At 35.4% G+C, this 24,836-nt stretch overlaps 1 protein-coding gene across 6 annotated transcripts in view; it reads right to left on the bottom strand.

Moving 5' to 3' along the window:
• The window catches only part of CTNNA3 (catenin alpha 3), a 1,348,033-nt gene that overhangs the window by 618,298 nt on the left and 704,899 nt on the right, over window positions 1-24,836 (bottom strand). For all 6 annotated transcript variants that reach the window (XM_032491498.1, XM_032491494.1, XM_032491493.1 and 3 more), the window contains one exon: window positions 16,679-16,831. In XM_032491498.1, the coding sequence (XP_032347389.1) occupies window positions 16,679-16,831 (153 nt within the window). The remainder of the gene's footprint in view (window positions 1-16,678; window positions 16,832-24,836) is intronic.

Consider the following 24,836-nt stretch of genomic DNA (forward strand, 5'->3'; position numbering starts at 1 on the left):
CAGAAGTGACATGATGGTTTGTCAGGGAAATGTGGTTTTCATATTCTGAAAGATTTAGAAAACAGGACTCCAAAAAAAGGAGACTCCCTAGATGAATAAGTACTCTAGTGTGGGTTGTTCTGCTATTTCTTAGGGAGGAAGGTATCCTAGAAACAATTATAAAAATAGATGGATCTTGGGTGATCCCTATGCTTTTTTTCATTTATCTTCCTCTTGCTTTTTAAAAAAAAAGGTTTATAAAAACCATAAAAGTAATAAAATTTGGTATACAATGAGGGTATTCTTTTTCCCACTGGCATAAACTCATAGGTCAAAAGAGACACTTATACTGACAACAGTCCAGATGTCTAAACAGAAGAATTGATGCTGACAGTCCATGTCTTAGAGAAAGCCACTGACCGTGCTTCCTGCTGTCAGCTCTTGCCAGAGCTCACTGAGGCATCTCTGGCATCAGAGGTATCAGCATCACCTCATGCCAAACCTAAGCAAGAGAATCTAATGCAAAGGGGTCTTGGCAATCGGAAAAGTATGGTAAGATAAAATGTATGCATCTTGGGATTAAAAAAGCCTTCAGAGTTCTCAGAACAAGAATGCCAGATCCATTTGTGTTTCTTCAAACTTATAAAGCAAGTTCACAGCCATTTTCACAGACTTCAGGTTATCTTTGTGAAGAATACTACTGCTTTAATGTTTCTCCTCTGGTCCTTGCCAATATTGCTAAAAACATCCTTGAATTTTTGAAATGAGATAAATCTGCTAATTTGAGTGTAAATGTCCTCTTGTGGCTGCTTTCCTAGGTGTATTTTATACCTGACATGCTGCTAGGTGACAGATGCACTACAGCTCCTATCTAATTAATATCCTGGAGATTCCAGCTGTAGTGTTTAGACAAAAACACTGGATTAATATTAATCAACTACTGACCAGAGATAAATGAAAATATTCACTAATAAAAGACATTTTAAAATGAGACATTATCCTAGAATTTCCTTTTTTCTTTTCTTTTTTTTGGGGGGGAGGGTAGGTTTATTTATTTATTTGTTTTAATGGAGGTACTGGGGATTGAACCCAGGACCTCATGCATGCCAAGGCTACCTCTGAGCTACACCCTTCCCATTTCTGGAATTTCTTTTTTGTACTGCCATATTTTCATTTTTGCCTGGGACTTTAAAAATTAGTAAAATAATGAATAAAGTTTATAGTTAGAACAGTTTTATGTTCATAGCAAAATTGAGTGGAAAGTAGAGAAATTTCCCATATAACCCCTGCCCCACACATGCTTAGCCTCTCCCACTGTCAACATCCCCCACCAGAGTGGTTCATTTGTTACAACTGGTGAACCTTCACTGACATATCATATCATACAAAACATAATGTAAACCTGAGTTTACATTTTGGTTCACTCGTAGTGTTTTACATTCTATGAATTTGGACAAATGTATAATGATATGTATCAATCATTATGGTATCATACAGAGTTTTTTCACTGACTTATTCTTCTATGCTCTGCCTATTCATCCCTTCCCCCAACCCCTGGCAACCACTGACATTTTTATTATTTTTGTAGTTTTGCCTTCTTTAGAATATCATATAACTGAAATCATAGAGTATGCAGCTTCTCAGATTGGCTTCTTTGACCTAGCATTATGCATTTAAGTTTTCTCCCCGTCTTCCATGGCTTAGTAGCTCATTCCTTTTTAGTGCTAAACAATACTCCACTGTCTAGATGTACCACAGTGTATTTATCCATTCACCTATGCCAGAACATCTTGGTTGTTTCCAATTTTTGGTAAATATGAATAAAGCTGCTATAAAATCCACATGCAGGTTTTTGTGTGGACATAAGTTTTTAACTCCTTTGGGTAGATACCAAGGGACATGCTTGCTGGATTATACAGTAAAAGATCATGCTTACTTTGTAACTACTGTCTTCCAAAATGTCTATACTATTTTATATTCCCACCAGCAATGTATGAGCATTCCTATTGCTCTACATCCTAGCCAGCATTTGGTGTTATCAGATTTGGCCATTCTGATAGATGTGTAACGGTATCTCGTTGTTTTAATTTACAATTCCCTAATAAGTTATGATGTTGAACACATTTTCATTTGCTTACTCACCGTCTGTGTATCTTCTTTGGTTAGGTGTCTGTTCAGTTCTTTTGCCCTTCTGCCCATTTTTAATAGGATTGTTTATCTTCTTATTGTTAAGTTTTAGGGTTTTATTTTTACATTTTAGATAATAGTCTTTTATCAGATTATGTCTCTTGCAAATATTTTCTCCAAGTCTGTGCCTTGTCTTATTCTCAATGTTGCCTTTAGCAGAGCAGACGTTTTTAATTTTAATAAAGTTCAGCTTCTCAGTTATTTCTTTCTTGGATAGTTCCTTTGGTTCTGTATCTCAAAGATCATCACCATACCCAAGGTAATCTAGGCTTTCTTCTGTGTTATGTTCTGGAAGTTTTATAGTTTTGCATTTTACATGTACCTCTATGTTCCATTTTGAGATAGTTTTGTGTAAGTTATAAGGGCTGGGTCTAGATTCATTTTTTTGCATGTGTATGTCCAGTTGTTCCAACACCATTTGTTAAAAGGACTGTATTTGCAAATATTTTTTCCAACTGGGTAGGTTGCCTTTTCATTTTGTTGATGATTTCCTTTACAGAGCAAAAGCTTTTTAGTTTGATCTAGTCCCACTTGTTTATTTTTCCGTTTGGTACCTTTACTTTCGGTGTCAAATTCAAAAAATCATCACCAACACTGGTGTCAAGTTGCTTACTGCCTGTTTTCTCTAGAAGTTTTAATGGTTTCAGGTCTTACATTCAAATCTTCAGCATATTTTTTAGTTAATTTAATTCTTGTGTATGGTATAAGATAGTGGTCCACTTTCATTCTTTTGCATATGGCTGTCCAGTTTTCCTAACCAGTTTATTGAAAAGACTGGCTTCCTCCATTGTATTATTCTTACCTCCTTTGTCTTAAATTAATTACCCATAATTGTGTGTGTTCATTTCCAGGCTGTCTATTCACTGATCTATATGTCTGTTTTCTTACCAATATCATGTTTTGCTTACTATAGCTTTACAATAGAGTTTGAAATCAGGAAGTGTGATGCTTCAAGCTCTGTTCTTCGTAAAGATTGCTTTAAATATTCAGGGTCTTTGTTGGGGAGGAGAGTAAGAAAATGTAGATTTTTATTAAGAATGTGGTTGAGTCTATATAACTACCAGTCTAAAGCAATAGATACACAATGCAATAGTATGCAATGGAATACTATTCAGCCATAAAAAATGAAATAATGCCTTTTGCCACAAAATTGATGAACCTAGGGATGATCATACTAAGTGAAGTAAGTCAGAAAGAGAAAGATAAATATCACATATCACTTATAATGGAATCTAAAATATGACACAAATGAACTTATTTACAAAACAGAAACAGACTCAATGACAACAGAAAACAAACTATGGTTACCAAAGGGAAAGGGGTTGGTGGAGAGATAAATTAAAAGTTTGAGATTAGCAGATACAAACTACTATACACAAAATAAACAACAAGGTCCTACTGTATAGCACAGGGAACTGTATTCAATATCCTGTAATAAATCATAATGGAAAAGAATATGAAAAAGAATATATATAAATATATATGTATAATTGAATCATATTGCTGAATACCAGAAACCAGCACAACACTGTGAATCAACTATATTTCAATAAAATATAAAACTGAATTTAAAAAGAAAATAATCCCATTTATGAGTATCAAAAGTAAAATACTGAGGAATAAATTTAACCAAGGAGGTGAAAGATTTGTGTACTGAAAACCACATGACATTGATGAAAGAAACTGAAGAAGGCATAAATAAACAGGAAGATATTTTGTGCTTATGGATTGGAAGAATAAATATTGTTAAAATCTCCACACTACCCAAAGCAATCTTTGGATTCAATTCAATATCAAAATTTTAATGGGCTTAGTTTGTTATTCTTTTCTAGTTACCTGAGCTGTAAAGTTAGGTTATTTATCTGAGATCTTTCTTGTTTCTTACTGTAGGCATTTATTGTTTTAAACTCCCCTCTTACAACTGCTTTTGCTGCATCCTGTAAGTTTTGGTAAGTTGGATTTCCATTTTCAGTTGTCTTAAGATATTTGCTTATTTCTCTTTTGATTTCTTCTTTGATCCACTGGTTGTTCAGTAGCATGTTGTTTACTCTTTTTGTAAATTTGTTAACATTTTTGTAAATTTTCCAATTTTCTTCCTATAATTGATTTCTAGTCTCATATCATTGTGGTCATAAAAGATGCTTGATATAAGTTCATTCTTCTTAAACTTACTGCGATTTATATTTTGCCTAACAAATGATCTATCATAGAGAACATTCCATGTGTGCTGGAAAAGAATGTGTATTCTGTTACTAGATGAAAATTTCTGCATACATCTGTTAGATACATCTGGTCTAATGTTTAGTTTAAGTCCAATGTTTCCTTGTTGATTTTCTGTCTAAATGATCTATCCATTGTTGAAAGTGTAGTAAAAGGGGAAGTCTCCTCCTATTATCATATTCCTGCCTATCTCTCCCTTCTGGTCTGTTAATATTTGCTTTATATATTCAGGTTCTCCTATGTGATAATATGCATTTCCTTTCAAATTACACATGATCATTGCTAACTGTAGGTAAGTTAATAACTTTTTTTTTATGTTAACTTTGTTATAATCAAGTTTCCTATAATCACTTATTAGTTCCAGGAGACTCCTGTAGATTATTTCAGACTTTCTACACAGACAATTTTGTCATCTGTGAACAAAAACAGTTTTTTTAATTTGTACATTTCTTATCTGGATATATTTTAGACTAATATTTATTGCAACATTACTGTATTGTCAGACATTGTCACAAAAGCTTTACTTGAGCTACTTCATTGAATTCTCACAAAACCTTTAGGAATAAGTATGCTATTATATCCATCTTCCTAATGAGAAATTTGAAGCCCAGCAAAGCTAAATAAGTTGCTCAAGTTTACACAATATTGAAGTCAGGATTAGTTTGTCTGATTCTATGTTCTTTCCCACTACATTAGATTTTATTGCCTTCTAAGATTCTTACAAGTTTTAGTATTAAAAGCAGCACCAAACATTTTAGTTAAATTAGTTTCCAATTCAGGCTAGTTAATTAATAGGCAAGTTTTCTGGAATTCTCTCTCTCACACACACACAAGCATACACACACACACACACACACACAAAATCCCATAAATTAACAAAATAAGTAGAAAACCTTACAATTGATTAGTTTAGTATAATAAATAAATTTAAACTTTTGTTATTTAAATGTAGGAGCTAAAAGTATTTCTTTTTAAAAGAAAGCATAAGAGCAAATCTTCACAACTTTTGATTAGGCAATGGGTTCTTAGATATGAAAACAAAAATGAAACAAAAGGAAAACAGGTAAATAGCACTTCATCCAATATTTAAAACTTTTGTGCATCAAAGGATACCATCAAGAAAGTGCTAAGACAACCTACAGAATGTGAGAAAATTTCACAAATCATGTATCTGATAAGAGACTTACATCTAGAATATATAAAGATCTACTATACCGTAATAATAAAAAGATAATCCAATTTTTTAAATAGGCCAAAGATCTAAAGTAATGTTTATCTAGAAAAGACACACAAGTAGCCAATAAGTGCATGAAATAATGTAAAACATAATTAGCCATCAGGAAAATGCAAATCAAAGCCACAGTGAGATATATCCACTAGGATGACCAAATTGAAGGCAAATAGTATTAAGTGTTGACAAGGATGAGGATAATTGAAACCCTCATACACTGCTGGTGGGAATGCCAAATGGTACAGCCTAGTACCACCAGAAAACAATCTGGCAGGTTGTCAAAGGATTAATATAGGATTATCATATGATCCAGGAATTCTACTGTTAGGTATATACCCAAGAGAAATGAAAAACATGCCCACACAAAAACTCAAATAAAAATGTTCATAAGAATTATTCCTAATAGCCAAAAAATGGAAACAACCCAGGTGCCCATCGACTTATGAATGGACAAATTAAACATGATACACTTACACACAAAATTAGCCATAAAAGGAATGAAGTACTGATACATGCTATGCATGATGAACTTGAAAACATTATGCTAAATGAAAGAAGCCAATCAAAAATGACCACGTTATATAATTTCATTTATATGTAACATTTAGAATAGGCAAATCTACAGAGACAGAAAGTAAATTAATGACTGCCTAGTTCAGGTGAAATAAAAATGTTTTAAAATTGATTGTGATGATTGCACAATTCTGCGAACATTCTAAAAATTGAAATGTATACTTTAAGTAGGATGAAGTGTATGGAATATGAATTACATCTTGACAATTTTGTTATAAAATAACATTCAACATCATTAGTAATTAGGTAAATACAAATTAAAGGAATAATAAGATAATACTACATACATTTGAATGGCAAAAACAAAAACAAAAAATTTGACAATACCAAGTACTGGCAAGGATATGGAGCAACTGGAACTCTCACGCTGGAGGGAATGCAAAATACTCTAGCCATTTTGGAAAAAAACTTTGACAGTTTCTTATAAAGTTAAAACATGCAGTGCTATATGGCTGTCTGTACTATAGGAGAAATCTGTACTCTTCATTTCTGGCACATTAAATGTGCCAATCCTTCTGTCTCTAAAATATCCCTCTTTTCCCATCTCCTTTGCCTAATTCAACTTTTAAACCAACAATCCTTTTTAGTCTACAGCTTAGAAACCAATTCCTCAAAATTGTAATGTTTTTATCCTACATCAACCCAATAACCTTAAATGTCCCAATAGGACCTAGTAGTTTATCCATAACATCATTTATTACAACCATACACAATTGCCATTTACTTTCCTTTATTTTCTCCTAGATGGTACACCCCAAGAGGGTAGAGTCTATATTTTTTCTGTCTATGATTGAATTCCCACTACCAGTATAGCTCCTGTCTTAAAAACAATCTGAGGAATAGATGGCTTTTTGCATACATAGTACAAACTCTTTAGACATCATGTAGATAGCAAAGAAAAATTAAAGCAACTAGATAATTCTCTTTGACAAACTGAGTAATAATTTGACTATACCAGTAACTGGACTGAAAGAGGAAGAGGAAGAGTTAAAGTGAAAGAAAGCTGGGGGTAAGAGAAAAAGAATTTGCGGTAGACATTTACTAGGCTGATTCAAAGCACAAAGCCAAATCCTCTAAGGATGTTCTGTTTTCCTTTTGGACCCTCCATGTATAATCTCATGAAAATGCCAAAGAATAATTAGGAAAACCCAAGTCTCTTTTCATGCTCCTTATACTTTAGACAAAGTGATCAAAGGACTGTAGAGTAAATCTGACTTTGTTTTTCAGTAATGGGGGCATTTTTTTAAAAGCATCAAATAAAACACTTCAGTCCTGCAGAAAGTACCAAGCCTACCTGATTTCTTATGAAAGGGATTTTCTGGATAGACACAGCTATTGCTTTAACTGGGTCTAACATACATACAAAATAGCCTTTGGCAAGATTCCCCCTCTCTCTCCCGGCACTCCCACCCTAGCACTGCTTCCAAACAGCAGAGGAGGTAAGAGGAAAGGGCTGATCTTCTCTGTGCCCTTAACCTTTTTCAATTCACCACCTATTTCAAGGTTAACCACTACATAGGGAAAAAAACTGGAAGGATCTCATTTACCCAGACTCAGTACACTTCCTGTATTTTACTACCTAGCTTCAGTACCTGATTATTACTATCAAGACATCCTCCAGATCTTAACTACATCACCGACAAAAATCCACCTTGCTAGAGCCTGTCTTTCAAAACTTGACGTGAGAGCAGCGATTAAAAATCTAATGGTTCTTGGCATTATGTATTGGTAGAAATGAGGGGATTGTTTTTGCTTTTATTCTGTTTTAAATTGATTTAGATGTCTACACCTAGAAATCAAAAGATTTTTACATTAAAATCTCTAATTCTGGGTCCTTTTAAAAAAACTGTAATGTCTGAGAATATAGGGCCTGCATTTATGCACAGAAATAACTGACCAAAGATGAGTTGAGGCCAATCCTTTCTGACTAGGTTTATGGTTTCTGTTGCATCAGAGGCCCATGCTATGGAGCCCTTTCACTCCTTACTTGTTTGTGCCTGACTGTAGGCATTTGAATTTTCTGCCCCTACCTTAGGGATGCTTTGCACACAAGGCTGTGAGGAGACTCAGTGAAGGAGGGGCACCTCTCCTTCAATTTTAGGTTAGGAAGGATACTCCTAATAAAATGCTCTGCAATTTTTAATTTAATAGGATTTTGTGAACTAACTGAGGAAGCCAAATAGTGTATGTAACACTGATTACAAGGCAAAATATATTTCAAGTTCTGGATAATCAACTTACAAATGGACTATTTGTACCATCTCGTCAGAAGACGATGCTTGATCTCACTTAGGTCTTATATCCTGGACTAACCCCTAAGCATCAGCTAAGCAGTTACCTAAGAGTTACAAAGAACATGAATATAAAAGGATTTCATGGGCGTAAGTGTGTGCTTCTGGTTTTCTGCTTCTCTAGTGAGGGAAGGTGGAATAAGATTAGAGACTCTCAGAAAAAAGATGAAATCAATTCTTGGAACTTTTGCAGCTTGATCCACTTAATAGCAGGTCTCCTGTCTAAAAGCATTCAGAAAGGTTTCTCCTTTCTCCATCAATAAATTAAACATGTAAAACTTGGGCTCATTTTCCACTTTTAGATTTATCGTGCTACATTTATTCCTTTAATCTATGCCACTGATAGAACCAAGTTGATTCCCTACTCTGCCATTTATTAGATGTGTGACCTTAGACTAGTGGCTTAATTTCTCTAAGCCAGGATTTCCTTATCAGCAAAATGGGAATAAAGATATTTATCTCAATCTCATTGTGAGAACTGAGATACCAGGTAAGGAGTATAAAGTGCTTTGCATGATGCTGGTACAGATTACTAAATATTTTATTTATTTTCCTTTATTTTCTTCTCTTGTTTTTCTTGTCTATTTATTCAAAAAGTTATTTTTGATCTGTGAAATCCATAAAATAACTACTTTCCCAATATTTTATCAAGCCTCCTTCATCTGCCATCAAGTTATCTACACATATAAAACAAATCAAAGAAAAAAAAAAACCTCTTCTCTCTGGTTTTTAGAATTCTGAATGCCAGGATTAGAGAAGATTATTTAATACTTCATTTTCTATTTACAGGTAATTAAATTGAATTCCAGAGAGTCTCAGTAATTTGCTAAAGTCACCCAACCAGGGGAGTAGAACTCATATGTTTTAAAACACAAAAGACAAAAGTAAAACCAGTTTTAAACAACAGGGCTCTGTATGAATGAGCTCTATAGATCACAAAGTAGGGACTCACTTTATTTATTTATTTATTTATTTTTAAACTAAGTAAAATAGTGAATTGATTAAAAGAAATAGCTCCAACTTTCATAATCAGACTAGTGATTAAAAAACGTTTGGTTTCTAGGCCTGGGATTATTCATCCAGTTATTGTCAGCAGGCTCGCTTCTTAACTTTCAGCCAAATACCAACAGGGAGAGTAAAATGGGGAAGTTTTGAGTTTAAGAGTTTATATGTCAAAACATTGGGTGCACAATTTCAGCAGGAGATTTTTTTGCACATGACATTTTTTTGCCTGTTTATGTTCCTGAGAAACACAGATACAGAAATCTGTATCTCGAGGTTGTATACAAAGGTCCAACAACTACAGTATATTTGAAATTATCGTATAAAATAAATTTTTCAGAAGGAAATTTTCGTTGCTTATCAAAGGTATTGGAGATTCAAGTAACGTCCATCCAGATAAGATTATAGGGAGAAAAATGCTAAAGAGAGGAAAGGGAAGAAGACCAATATTCACTGAACAATGATGTCTCCATTATGTGGCATTTGGTACTTTAATGTGTCAACCTATCCAATCTTAATGTTATCTTCACTTTCCAATGGAGTATGTCCTTTACATAATGTAAGATATCTCATTAATAGTTTTTATACTGATAACATGTCAAAATTATAATATTCAGAGTACATTGGATTAAATAAATTGTCATTAAAATTAGTTTTACCTGTTTATTTTTACTTTTTGAAGTATGACTACTAGAAGATTTTAAATTATGCATGTGGCCTGCCTTTTGTTTCTATTGGATAGGAACAATCTAGTGTCATTAAGTCCTGGGACACTTGCTTTTCTGTTCCAATTTCATTTTTAAAACTATTTTTCTTCTCTCTCTGTCATGTATGATAATAAATTAGGTTTTAAATGCAGTCATTTTTAAATGCCAGTTTACATTCATGAGATTTGAATCAATTGTTGGGGGTTAAAATTTTTTATGTTCGAATGCAAAATAGTCCACACATGAACTCTCCTAAAATATGACTTCCCTTGAGATCTTTCCCTGGTGTGAAGCAACTGCTGCTTTCCAAATACATTAGTAAATCCAGTTCGGTAAAATGAAATCTAGCTTCTTCACCCTGGCATTCAAATATTCAAAACTGTTCATCTACTGCCTCTGTCCCTCTTCATGCTTCAGCCAATTTAACAATCTAGATGTCATTTCTACTCAATTCCCGTGACACAGGAAATTTACCTTTATTCATGCTGTTACCTCCACTTGGAGTTCTAGTTTTTCAAATCCAACCCCTGCCTAAGTTTTCAAGGTTTAATGTAAATATTGCTTACTTCATGCTAAATTTCCCAACTTCTCTAATCCCATACAGCTTTCTCTCTCCTCTCAATTCCACAACACTAATATTCCACTCAAAAATACCTACACTTGACTGTGGAAAGCCCCTAATTTGTCTGTAATTGTATCACTAATCTTTCCCTATATTCCAAAGACTATGAATAGAAAATTTATAAAGAAACCTCTAAAACAGGGAAATGTCACTCACTGTACTTTCACGCTAGGCTTTAAGAATCATGTTCATCGAGTCATTTAGCTAAAAGAAGATTAAGATGCCTAGCAGTTTCTAATCCAAGGAGTGGACAGTCACACCTGTGTGCTTTTGTACAGAAGCAAAAGCATCTCTAACTTAGCTATGATATCCTCTCCCCATCAAAAGAAGAGAGTTGCCAAGATGCTCACTGAGAACAGTGGTTGGTTTGTGTACAAGTGTAAATATGGGTTTGTTCTTTTAATTTTTCATTTTTTTCTTCTCAGGGAGAGGGAAGAAGAAGAATGAGATGGGACTCTAAAAGCTTGATTTATTTATAACCAGACATATCCTTATTTGATGATCAATTAAAGCAATGTGTGACACTTGAACAGCATTCTGTCAAAAAGCAATGACATGAGAGCTGGTAGCAATGAGCACTTCTTGCAAACAGCAAGAATCCCCTCTAAAGTCTTCTCTTGGCACCGAGGCTTTGCTAAATCTGGCTCGCCATTTTGTGAGTGGGAACAATCAGCTTTGTAGGTTGGAGGGAAGTATTATAATTAAATGTCCACCCACTTTTTCCTTTTTGATGAAAGGCTCCCATGAAACTTACTAAAATAAGGTGCATCAAGACAGATGAATTTTTGATGAATAAGTCAAAGCACTGACGAAGCTGGTTTTTTGCACAGAGAAACTTTATAGAAAAATTTCAAGCCTAGATTATTAACATGCTATGCTTAATAATAATGAATATGATAAAACCCATGGAATACACAGGAGATTTTATCATTTAATTGGTAGCAACTGTAGTGTCCAGCATGAACTGACTTGCTGAGAACAAACTGTAGTATGATTCAAAAATAACAATGTTTTAAAAAATTAATTACAGAGCAATATTAAATAGTAGCCATTATGAAAATGATGTATTTATTAAATATAATGGCATTCTTCTGAATAGTTATATTACCACATTAAAGTCACAAACTATATCTCTGAAGTGGGCAAAGTTATTTAACGATGATATCAAATTGTCACAAACTCCTTCTGAGGAGATCTGGAGCAAGGTTTATAGTGTCTGGTTTGGATAATTAATGGCAAAGGCATTTGCTAATATCACTGAGAAGTATTATTTTAAAGTATCCTTGTACAATAGAGTAGTGTAGTACTCTTCTAAATAATTGGGATCAGGCACAGATCTCAAGTCCAGTTACTAGAATCCCCAAAGTTAGCTCTTTAGAAAGAAAGAAAACTGAGTTGGTGTTATGAATGTGTTTCCTCATTCAATACAGATTTATTGGGAACTAGCTTATAGACTCTGCTATTAAAGGAGGCTTACAGTAATAAAAAATTAAATTCTTACTCTTTAGAATTACTGAATATTTTTACTTTAAGGTAAAATTAATATTTTAAACTTCCCTGTTTAATAGGTATTATTGGTGGAAACCAGTAGAGTTAATGTACCCTAAGACACCATCAATGCAAGATCAAAGTACTGGAAAGCATAATTCAATGAGCACATTGGTCATTAATTGCTAATAACTATATGAACTTAATCTTTAAAATGCCAGCCTCTTGACTCCTGCTTCTCATTCCCAGTGTGTCTTGGTGGATCCCAAAACACAGAGTAACTTGAATGTTCAAAATAGGAAAAACTGCATAATAGTTAATTAATTCAATGGAAGTAAAATAAAATTAGCCACAAGGATCTTAATTCTCCAGTTATTGGCACTGCCCAGGTTTTTATAACCATCATTTCACCCATGGTCATTTTATACTAAACTTACTATGTGGTAATAAAACAGACACGACTTCACTAGAGAATGGGAATGTTCAGGCCCCATTTACTGGCCACCCTGCTCCTCATCCCCATTTCTTTCTTCAATACTCCAAGTCCTTTTTTTTCCTAATCATTACCCACAGAATTTCTTAATGCTTTGTCTTTTTGCATTGTGTTCAGTTCTGCTTTTTATTATCCCTTTTATAAAAGTTACAAGGTAACCACTATCTAAAGTGTTCCTTGAACAGCACGGAGATTTTTTCCAAAGATCTGATAGGAATTCTTTAAAAATGGACTTTTTTCCCCATATAAGTCTTACTTCAACAAGTTAACTTTACGATTTTAGATTTCTCTGACAAACAGATTTGAATGTATCAAAACCCAGACACATTGAAAATGGCTTTTTCTTGAAGTCATTTAGAATCTAAGACTTTCTGCCCAGCTATGTCAGGTCACTCAGCTTGGGAAAAAAAGATGGGTATATGTGCATGTCTGTGTAGGGGGTTGGTAAGGAAAAGGGAGATACAGGATTGGTAAGCAATCCATACAAAGTGAACTCACAATGTGCTCTGAAACGGACATATTTAAGCTCTCCTATTTCCCCAGACTCTGTCCCAGACACTTCTGTCTCAATTTTTTGTAGTAAATTAATGATGATTTTCTCTGTTGCTTTGGTTAGACAGCTTGTTTCAAAGAAGAATTTTCCTGGAAGATAAATGCAGTGCTCTTTTTTTTTTCCTTCTTGATATATATAAACAACCTAGTGTTTCAGCATTACACTTAAAAACCATTTTCACTTTCTCCTATGTCTCTATCTCTTAGAAAACTAGAAGCCTCTCAATTGTAAAAAGTATTTGTTGAATCATACAATTTTAGAAACTGATAGTGACCGTCAATGATCTTTTTTAACCTTTACTTAACAGCTAAAACAAATGAAGCCCTGAGCAGAGAAGCGTAGTTGATTAAAGATGGTCACAAACACTTTGCTATTCCTCCCATTGAGATGTTGAATCTAATGTTCCCACTCCTCCCCTTGTGTTTGGGCAGGCTCTGTGATTGCTTTGACCAATAAAATACAGTGGAAGCTACAATCTGCCAATTTCTGGGCCCAGGTCTTAGGAGAATGTCAGCTCTACTTCCAGTTTCTGGCTCACTCTTGGGATTTCTAATCTCAGAATCCAGGAACCATGCTGCCAGCTGAAGCCACATGGGAAGGCCATGTATTGGATGGTGCTCCAGTCGATAACCATGCTAAGCTCCCAGCTGACAGCTAGCATGCACTTTCAGTCAGGTCAATGTACCATCTTGCATGTCTAGCCTAATCAATCTTTTGAAGGGCTATATCCATCTTGAGCCAATATTTGACAGCAATCACATGAGAGATCCTATGTGAGAACTGCCCAGCTCTGCTTCAGTCAACCCACAGATTAGTGAGAGAAAACAAATGGTTGTTTTAAGCCACTAAGTTTGGGGATAGTTTGCTATGTGTAAAAGCTTCCTGGAACTGAATACAAGTTTCTAAGTAACACCAGAGTGAGAAATAGAAGACTGCAAAGCCAGTATAATCTCATTATAATGTGCTAAGGGAACAAAGAGAGTTGAAAAAGACCCATTCTCAGTTCCCTACTAGCTCAAAATTCCAAAATCTTTTATCCTTTCATATTCATGTGAAATATAGAATTTCCAAAACCCTTAAACATTTAAAATAGATTCTTAGAGCTCTGTCTACATTAGAATAAATCATCATTTGGTAATAAATTAAGGTAGCATTCTCAAGTGTTCCTGGAAGACAGTACCTTAGTGTCATGAAAGAAACAGTACTTTATGTAAATTGATTTGGGGAAATTCTGACTTAAGTTAAATTAAAGAGGTCTCTTTATCTCTGGATTTTTCAGAAATGTAAAATCTCCAAGAGGAGAAACAGATAGAACTTTTTTCCCAAAACTGTGTGATCAAGGAGTCCTTCTTTACTGAGCACCTCATGAGATTTATGTTTCATTAGAAACTAAACTGAAAACTAGAAATAAGGATGCAACTTTATTAGCAGAAATCAACATTTACTTTCAGAATATTTAACCAAAAAGTTGTTTTCAGAATGTGGTGTGCCTTCAGGTTAAAGAACACATTTCTAGACAAAACTTTTATACGGGCTATAAAAGGGGCTACACTGAGTTAGGTGCACTTAATGACCTGCTCCTTCTCTGCTCTCTTAATTTTTAACACTTTCCTGTGGGAATAGTTAACAAACATTGGAGGAATGAGTACAAGAAGGAATAAATGAAACCAGATAAATAATAAATAATTTAATGAATTAGTCAAACACTGTAAACCTGGAAATCAACTCTGACTCTCATTAGCCTGGTTTGGGTTTTTGTACCTTTATTTCCATATAAGGCCAATGGGAAGTGTCACAGTTGCCCTGTATTACAGAATTCTTAGAAAGTTCAAAGATTTCAAAGCAGGAGGTAGGACAGTTTTAGGGTTGAAATGATATTAGTAATCATCTATTTATCCACTCCTTTCATTTTCTAGATGTGAAGACTGAGATCCAGAAAGTTGACAGAGGAAGTGCTAGCCACATTCGAAACTTCCTTCCCAGTGGATCCACATTAAAGATGCTGGGAGAGTCCTCTTTTTAATAGATGTTGTATAGAAAGCTGTCATTCTAATTCAGGTGGTGACTATTTTAATTCACAAGTTTTGCAAGCAATCTGGGCCCCCAAACACTATTTCACCAGAATCCATGGCCTATATAGGAAGGTGTAGCAGTCTAAACATTGAATAATCAGCACAGCATGGGCACTGACAATGAGTGTAGACAACAGCCATAGACAACTGGTACCATCATACTGATGAGTACCAGCAGGATAGCAGCTCTGGTCTACAGACCTGGTCGACCACACTTCCCTCTTTCTGCCACTGGTTCTGTCAGAGCAGGTAGATAGCTGGGTGTGAGCAGAGAAAGGGGGACGCAGACCAAATGGCAGGAATTGGGCAGAAAGGAGGGGCACATGACAAATTCAGGAAACCATACATCATGTACGTACCAGGGGCCCCTGGCCAGAGAAAGAAAAGGAAGAACCTCTGGGCTGATAAGTGGTCACACCTTTTGGGGTGATTAGCAGCTTGGAGGTCAACAAAGAAAGGTGAGAAAAAGCAGGAATCTCCAGTGTATTTGGCTCATTATGCCCTTATCACAATAAAATTAGCCTTGCAGATTAGAAGTACCCATCATGCACCAATGTCATAACACTTCCGATCCAAACTAAATAAGGACAAAAATCCCTCCTTCGTTCGGGAAAGTGGAGGTGGGATGAAAAGTCAAGAAATATGACCCCAAACCCTTCCTTCCCTAATGAATATTATTTTTATACTCTATGTAATCAACTTGCCAAAGAAACTCAGGCCAGCCACTCACCTGAGCCTGCCCACTCTCCCCTTGAGAATGTGCTATCTATCCCTTAATAAATCTTCACTTTACTTTCTTAACCTCTTCATCTTATCTCCGAATTCTTTCTGGGACGGAACAAGAACCTGGACACTGGCTACATCTACCCACAACAGTTCCTGGCTTTGTGAGTACTGTCACCTTACTGGTGTTAGGCTTTCTTCCATTCAGGCTTTCTCTTACACTATGGCTGCCTTATTGATGCCCATAATAAAACAGATTCCATGATTTATCTCCTGGGAATCACCCAGAGCTTCATGACTCCTTCAGCAACATACCACCCTGTCTCCCCCAAATCATGGGACATTTTCATGTTTCCAGTTTCCAAGCAGGAGGAAATGACACAATTTGACATACATACCCTCATATTACTTTGGCCCAACTCTGCTTCATTTGCAGTAAGTGGTCAAAAGTTTGTATCTGAGTCCAATTCAGCTGTGAATGGAGACTGAGAGAACTATTCTTCTGGATTTAGTCAGTTACAGTTCTAGCACACTTACCTCTACAAGCCTGCTGGTGTGTTCACGAAATATTGCAGCATATTCTTTTATTTCCTTTTCCCGGCCATTCTTGGCAGCTTCAATGAGAACCAAAAGTGGGACTGTTGTATCCAAAAAGGAGTCTGACACATGATCTATAATAGCCTTACGGAGCTGAGGAGAAATAAGTAAGTTCAGGGTTGTTTTTTTTTTTTTCAGTAAATAGTTCATATTATTTCTTATTTTTACAATCTCAGTGATTATAAAATTCATTTTATACATTCTTTGCACAGTCTCTAGAGTCATAATATTTAAGACCGTGTATGGATGTTACCCACAAAGCTAAAACAAGCAAAATATCCAAGAAAAAAAATCACTTGAGTAATAGCTCTCCTGCTCTCAAAAGTTACTATTTTTTTCTTAAATTGTATTTAGCCCAGAGGTCAATTATAAGTGATAGTACTACATGTTTCCCTGGAAGAAATTGCACTATTGTAATGTTTATGCATGAGTATAGACTACATTGTACATCATGTATTTTCATAACTACAAAATTATAAAATGTTTTCTATCTAGTTGGAAGAACTAATGATAAATTTTGATTAGCTAAATTGTAGACTTCGTGGTAATTAAACCAAGTTAGATCACCGATTATGCCAGTTGATATCAGATTAATAGAGCAAGGAGAATAATAAATGAGGTTGATGTCCAATTTTCTCCATTTGCATTAATTGTTCTTGCCCTCACACCTTAAATTATTAAACAAGCATAACATTCTGCTACAATTAGTTCTTTAAAATTTGATTATGTGTAAGCTTATAAATGACAATCAGGCAATTACCCTGCTCAGTAGATATTTTCTGAAATTTAAAACTGAGTTGGAAAATTAATGCATTGTATTTATATGATATTGAGTCCTTAAGGATCACAATATATTCTAACGTTTCATTAACAATGTCAATGACTATGAATGGCTCCAAAGTTTTTGGTAAATCACCTCAATTTAATAAAACTAAGATATGAATAGCTATCAGGGAATTTACAATTTACCTTCTCTGAAAGATATATTTTAGCATATTTTTAAAAATAGGTAGACACTTATTCTAGTTCTAGATTACAGAAGAATTAATAATACATTTTCAGTGATGTAGCTACATGAAAACAAAAGCACTCTCTCTTCCTATAACAATTATAGGATGACAAATCCATAATAATTATAGATTCATCTAAGATAGTAGAGCTTCCTCTGAAGAACTGTGAAATTTTATGGCTACCAAAAGTTTCACAAAGGCTGTAGGAAGATCCTTAAGGAAAGATCCTGCTTAGCATGCAGAAAGGCAAATCACTAATGGCAATTTATTAGCATTTACTGAGCACTTACTAGGACAGGCGGTAGAGTGCTGAGTGCTCACAAGGCAAGTGGAAGAACCTGAGTGAATGAACTGTTTGCTGTCCATAAAGAGTGGGCGTGGGAAGTCAGGCAAGAGATCGTAAGTGAGGAGTTGAGCTGGAAACTAAAGTTGTATTCGTTCCAGATATACAAGGGAAAAGTAGAAGAAATCTCTCAGAGGGGGAGCTGTTTTCAATAACCTTCCTTCCCCTTTATCCTTTCTTCTTTCACTTAAAACCAGGACAAGTAAAAGGAGGGCTAAGAGGAGAAATGCACTAGAGATGTGATTAAAAGCCAGCATATATATGGGAGGTGATTCAAGGCAAGCAGGTTAACAGAATCATGTAGAGGGAGATGAACAGTGAGATGCCCAAGAATAAAACCTTAGAAAATACTACCATTTATGAGAGTCATGCAGATGGAACAGTAGGACCTAAAAGACTGAGCTGCTGGTCAAGAAACAGAGAGCAAATGATCAACAGCTGAAAGAAAAACTTTCAAATAAACCTCTGCACCAGTGCTCTCCAAATGAATTTACTCTACCAAACACAATTTCAATAACTGGGTTTAATGTGTTGAATCCTCTTTTCTGCATATTTGATCTCATTCAACTCAACAAATATTTCTAAGCACCATTCCTTACATTTCTACCAAGAGTAAGGTATTGTTAGAAACATCAAGTTGGAGACACATGGTCCCTTATAATCTAGTGGAGGAGAGTCATTAAATATTGCAATAAAGGAAAACCAGGAGACTGGACAGCAAAGAAATTTCAAGAAGATAAAAGGTTTCAGAGTCTTATTTTAAAGATAAGTTAAATAAAAACAACCAAGACTTTCCTATTGGATTTGACCGCTAAGGTGATTACTGAGCTTAGTAACAGCAGTTTTGGCGGAAAAGTGAAAACAGGAAACCTACTGCTGTGGTATGAAGAGTGAACAGGAGACAAGGAGGAGGAGACAAAATAAACTCCTGTTTCTAGTAGTTTGATTGTGACATGAAGAAATAAGGCTTGGTATTAACTACACTGAGACACAGGTTTAAAGAGGGATGGTTTCTCGTATAAAAGACTTCAATATATGGTCCCATCTACAATTAAACTCAGATTGTCCTCTTACATTTTAAAAAATACATTTTCATTTATCATGATACAAAAATCAAAGAAATAACTATTTCTAGAGAAAAATAACTATGTCGTAGATTGTGCCAATTTTTGTAAACACTTGAATAATTTTATCAATCTTCTTACAGCACTAAATATATTTGCATCTCCCCTCAGTGGTGCTACCTTTTGTCTTCCCTTCATTTTAATGACATTTACTCCCTTGTTCTTTTTTATTTCTTCAAAGTTTTCAACTATATTTACCCTGCTATTCAATCTGTCATCCCATACATAAATGTTGAAATATATTGCAAAGTTGAGGCTTGAGCTACAGCTGATTTACTATTAATTAAAGAATAAACTCTTTGACTTAAATTATTTTTTTAAAAACTAAACCAAATTAGGAACACATTTTTTGCTTTTTTCTAAGGCATATTGCTAAGTACATAATATAATAAATGAGAAAAGGGTACCACAGAGGTATGATATGTTCAGTAGGACAAGACAAAAGAACTGGAAAATGTGCTTTCAAATAAGTTCTATGCCTTGGAAAATGGGCTGAAATTACCTGACATATTATAATGTCAAATATAATGAGCAAGATGAATATTCTGTAGTCGCATAATCATTCAATAAAACAAATGCATTTTGAGCTTTCTAAAGGCAAGGCACCATTCCAGGCAACCTGGGGAATGCCAGGATGATAAAGACAGGGTAAATATTAGGGAGTGAGAGATGCACAGACTTTGATGAGTATCTTAAAAGAAGTGCAAACAAGTAAGAAACATTGAACTTATTGCCATGGTTAAGAAGGCTTCTGTAAGGATGATACATGCATTCCATTTTAAAAGCTGAATAAGATATTAAAGAGTTGGAAGTGGGAAGCACAGCATTCTAGGAATAGGGACTATCATAAGCAAAGAAAATAGAGGGATCCTCAAGATTTCACAAGTGTCTTGTGTGACTGGAACATGGTGGTAGAATGAGGATTAAAATCAAATCTCATTAGATACAATGGAGGTATTTAAAAGTATTTTAGGTAAGAAGAACAAAATTCAGACAAAAAGATTAAAAGATGACAGAAGAAAATGGGCAGAAATCGGTGACCTGTGTTAGACATAAGTGATATCTTTAAGAGGCAGCACACAGTCAGCAGGCAGGGAGATATCGTCCCCTATGAAAGATCTTAACCCCATGCAAACAACAGCACAGTCAATGCAACCGACTCACAATTTGCTCACCAGAATGCCTCACTTGTTGATTCCTGATCATTTACCATCACATTCCATAGCTATGATTATAGACTATATTAGAGGCCTTTGGTGCTTTCCATCTCATCCACTGGCCCAGTCTGATTTCAGCTGTTACAGTGGGGAAGAGTTGCATGTCCTCCAAAGACATCCCACCTTGAGTGCAATCCATGCTTCTTTGTGTTATTGTTTCTCAGGACTTCCTTCAAGTCTCTATGAGATTCTTAGCTTAAGCACAGCCTGAAAGTTCTGGAGAGTCAACACCACTGAGAGCAATCCACAACCAAGAGGATGGGAGCTCTGGGTAAAATTCTCAGCTTTCATGAGCAGACAATTCTCAGAGGCATTCTGTCCCTTCTCAGAAGTCCTTAAGCTCCTGTAGCCTGTAGTAACAACCACCATAGTGCATCCTTTCCTCCCTCCCTGACTGTTCTATTACATTTCATGTTCTCTTACACTTGCTCCTTGGCACTGCCTCCCAAATAAAAGACCTGAACTAAGGCCCAAGTCTCAGGATCTGCTTTCAGGGGAATCTGGTAATAACATAGACACATCTGTTTGGTGTTAGTGTTGTTGGGTCATGTAGCAAGTATCAGACTCTGATGTTTTATATACACTACCCATTGATGATCACACTTTGCCACTTCTGCTTTGCACACCCCCAGGTTTAATTCTGTCATCTATAGGATAGGACTATTAATGAACATAGAGACAAGATTTGGAAGACCTTAAATGCTATGCTAAGTAATCTTTTTTTATATGTACTGACATATTCATATGGGATTTTTTTCATTTAAATTGTAAAATCATCTATACTCATGTAGAATAACTAACTAGTCCTCCTCTGTCTTCTCTATGTCTATATGGTTTTTCTGCCCAGTGGAACAATTCCTTTCACTTGGGTGATATACAAAAAACCTTAAGGAAGAATCCAACATGCCAATGTAGAAACAGGACAATCTTAGAAGCCACAGCATGAAAATCTAAAGTTGGTGGGAGGACAATAGGAATTAGAGGTACATATTTTCAATAAATATCTGTCAGGTATGAAACCAAATTGAGGGGCTTTCCATCTTTCCTCATTGCAATTTAATAAAAGGCTTTGAGACATCAATTTTTCTATTTCCCACTGATGTAAGTGGTTTGGGATCTCAAGTAAAATAATGTGTCTCTACAGTGGAAACCCCAAAGTGAAAGCTGTATGTGAAGACTATAAGGAAGCCCTGCCTACCCCATCATCCCCACCAAATAAGGAAATACAAAGAATGAAATTGTGAGTGGAAGAGGAATGGAAAGAAGAGAGTGTTTTAGAAAAGAATCATCCTCAGGGTACTAGAAAAACTTGTATTTGTGTATACCGATGCCATTTTAAGTCAAGTAGCAAACTATGACTTTCAAAACTCAATTAACTAATAGGAACTGAATCACCTAAAAATTAATTCAGCATATACCTACGGTGTCAACTTAATGAGTTGTGTATCTTATAAATACTTAATATTATTTGATGATGAGAATGATGAGAAGGAAGTGTAAGAGCCAACATATTTTTTAAAGCATTTTTATTGTTTTGGTTTTTGTGAAGGAGGTAATTAGATTTATTTATTTATTTATTTTAATAGAAGTACTGGGGATTGAACCCAAGACCTTATGCATGCTAGGCATACACTCTACCACTGAGCTATACCCTCCCCCAAGAGCCAACATATTTTTTTCTAAGTATGACAGTGGTACTACCAACATGGAGAAGAGATGAATACAGCAGTTCAGCAACTCATCAACTAAAGAATCAATCAAGTTTTTGTTTTGCTTGTTGTCACCAGAATACTATTTTATTTGATATAGCTCAGGTCCTTATTTGGGCATTTATGAGATAGACAATTATATCTCAATACATACAAACAAACGTTTTAATCTGCCTTTAAATGTCTGTTTCACTGTATATAATACAGTAGAAATTGAATATATTTGTTTTAATTTTTTAATGAAGTAAAGGAAGTTTAAAAATCTTTCTCCCTTATTAAGAGCTTTATTAGGTATACAGTTCTGAAATAAATGATGGGAAAAAGACTATAAGGAAAAAGAAAATTGAAATTTTTTAAAAATATAAAATAAATAATAAGGAAGGAAACAACTTATGATATAAAATTAGTGCATTAGGCACTGGAAGTTGTGAAGGTGAATAGGGTATTTTCCCTGGCCCCTGGCATAGTGATTATAAATTCGGGTTAGGGTTAGATGGACCTGGGCTCAAACTTGGGCGCTCTCAGTGAGCTGGGGGATGTTCAGTATATTGACTCACCTGAGATTGAGATAGTAATACTATGGCATTACATCTTTTTTCTGGGTCAAAAAGCAACAATGTAAGAACTACAGTTGGTAGAGAGCTACGGAAAGCATTTACTAAATGAGAGATGTTGTCATAATTATCATTTTAAGGATTTAAAATCACGGTGAAGAAAAATCCATGAAAAAAGAAAAAGACAAGCAGAATATGATTACTGCTATAAAAGAACTACCAATGCTGTAAGTGCTCCAGGAAGAAAACAAGTGATTCCAGCTGGTGAAAAGGGCAAAGCTTTCATGGGAGAAGTAGCATTTGTAATAGTCTTGAGCTTCCTCAGGCAGTTAGGAGTTGGTGGGGAGGAGGGGAGGAAGGGGAACAGGAAAGGCACCAAACTGAACAAGCCATCTATACAAAGATGCATGTGTGTCTGGGTGGGGAGGGAGGTGGTGGGAAATTCAGAGAACAGGGTAATGTACTGGTATGATGAGAAGGAAGAAAGAGAAAGACAGTGAAAGGAGAAAGAACATTAAGAATTATGAAGATTAAGTTGGGGCCAAATTACAAAGAATATGAAATACCATGCCAAGGACTTTTGTCTTTGTTCTCTAGTACAACAGGCAATGAAGTCACAGAGCAAGAAAAGACAAATTGCTTACCTGAAACAAATAAATAATGTCACCTGTAGGACATTCCATCTTGTTGCCCCAAAATATATAATTTGCTTCTTCTCAGCTATGTCTAAGCAATCTATCTCATTCCTCCCAGGTGAAGTCCAAGGATTCTCTGAACCAAAGCTAAAATGTTTCTGGGATGCTTATGGACAAGCCATGGGTAAGCAAGGGGATTAAGATGAATGAGCAGGAAGATGGGCTTTGCTCATTTTTCACTAAAAACAAACACAAACAGACCTAAAACAAGAAAAAGATATTAAATATTTCAAAGCAAAACATTTTAAGGGTAGGGGCTTTCTCCTTCCTGTGTGAAAAAGTATACAGAAGATTAAAATAAACTTAAAACAAACTGAAGAACTTTGCAAGAGTAAGAAGAGGTGGAGATGACTCATGTTGTTGTTTAAACTAGTTTTTCTTATTGCCACAAGCATGAACATCAGAATGAAAAATGAAGCCCTAGGGAAGGCAAGTAAGGATACTGAGAACGAATCATAACAACTACCTCAACTTACTTTGAAGACCGTGATTGTTTCCAAAGACAGCTCCAAACAATCCCATCTTCCCATACACACATGCCACCTTTCCCATAAGAGATAGTGTTTTACTTGCTCCTGTTGACCTGGGGTAGGGTTTGTGACTATTCTGATCTATAGAATGTGGAAGAAACACCATCCTAGTGACTGTGGAGCTCAGGCATGGAGAAAGCCTGGCAGCCTCCATCTCTCCCTTCTTGGAGTCTTGAATCATCGTGTAAGAAATCCAGGCTCCCTTGCTAGAGAGAAACCATATGAAGGAGCCTTAGCAGATTAGGCACCACAAGGAGAGAGGGAAGAAGAAGAAGCACTGAGCCTTAAACCCAGACACCATTTGAAATACTACTATATGAGAGACCACAAGAGAACATACTACAGAAATGGACCAGCTGACCACCCGCCTCGAGCCAACCCATGGAATCATGAAACATAATAAAATGGTTGCTATTGTTTCTGGTAGTTTGTTAAGCAGCAATACTTAACCCCCAAAAAGAAGATGCTGACCTATGAAACCATAAGGAATTTGTGTACCTCTGGAACACAGCAGTTCTCTATGAGCTAGAAACATCCAACTACTACAAAGAAAAGCTTTAGTAATTTCCTACACTCTTTCTATGTCTCACTGGTGGTGTGAGGTGGAAATACAAGTAGGATTGCAAGATGAAATATAAAACTCCTGGCTAAATTTGAATTTCAGATAAACACAACTAATTTTTACATATAATTATGTCCCATGCAATATTTGTTTGCTGCTAATCTGAAATTCAAATTTAACTGGGCATCCTGTGCTTTGATTTGCTAAATTTGGTAATCCTACGCACAAAGGATTGCTTTATCTTAACTTTTTTTTTTTTTTAAAGAAAAACAATGATTCCAAAAGCTTTGGAGACATAAATGGACATAAGCTCTTTGTACATAACTTTGTTGGAGGCAACCTAGGGCGATAAGA

The sequence above is a fragment of the Camelus ferus genome, chromosome 11 (genome assembly GCF_009834535.1).
Source record: "Camelus ferus isolate YT-003-E chromosome 11, BCGSAC_Cfer_1.0, whole genome shotgun sequence".
In the NCBI taxonomy this organism is placed as follows: domain Eukaryota; kingdom Metazoa; phylum Chordata; class Mammalia; order Artiodactyla; family Camelidae; genus Camelus; species Camelus ferus.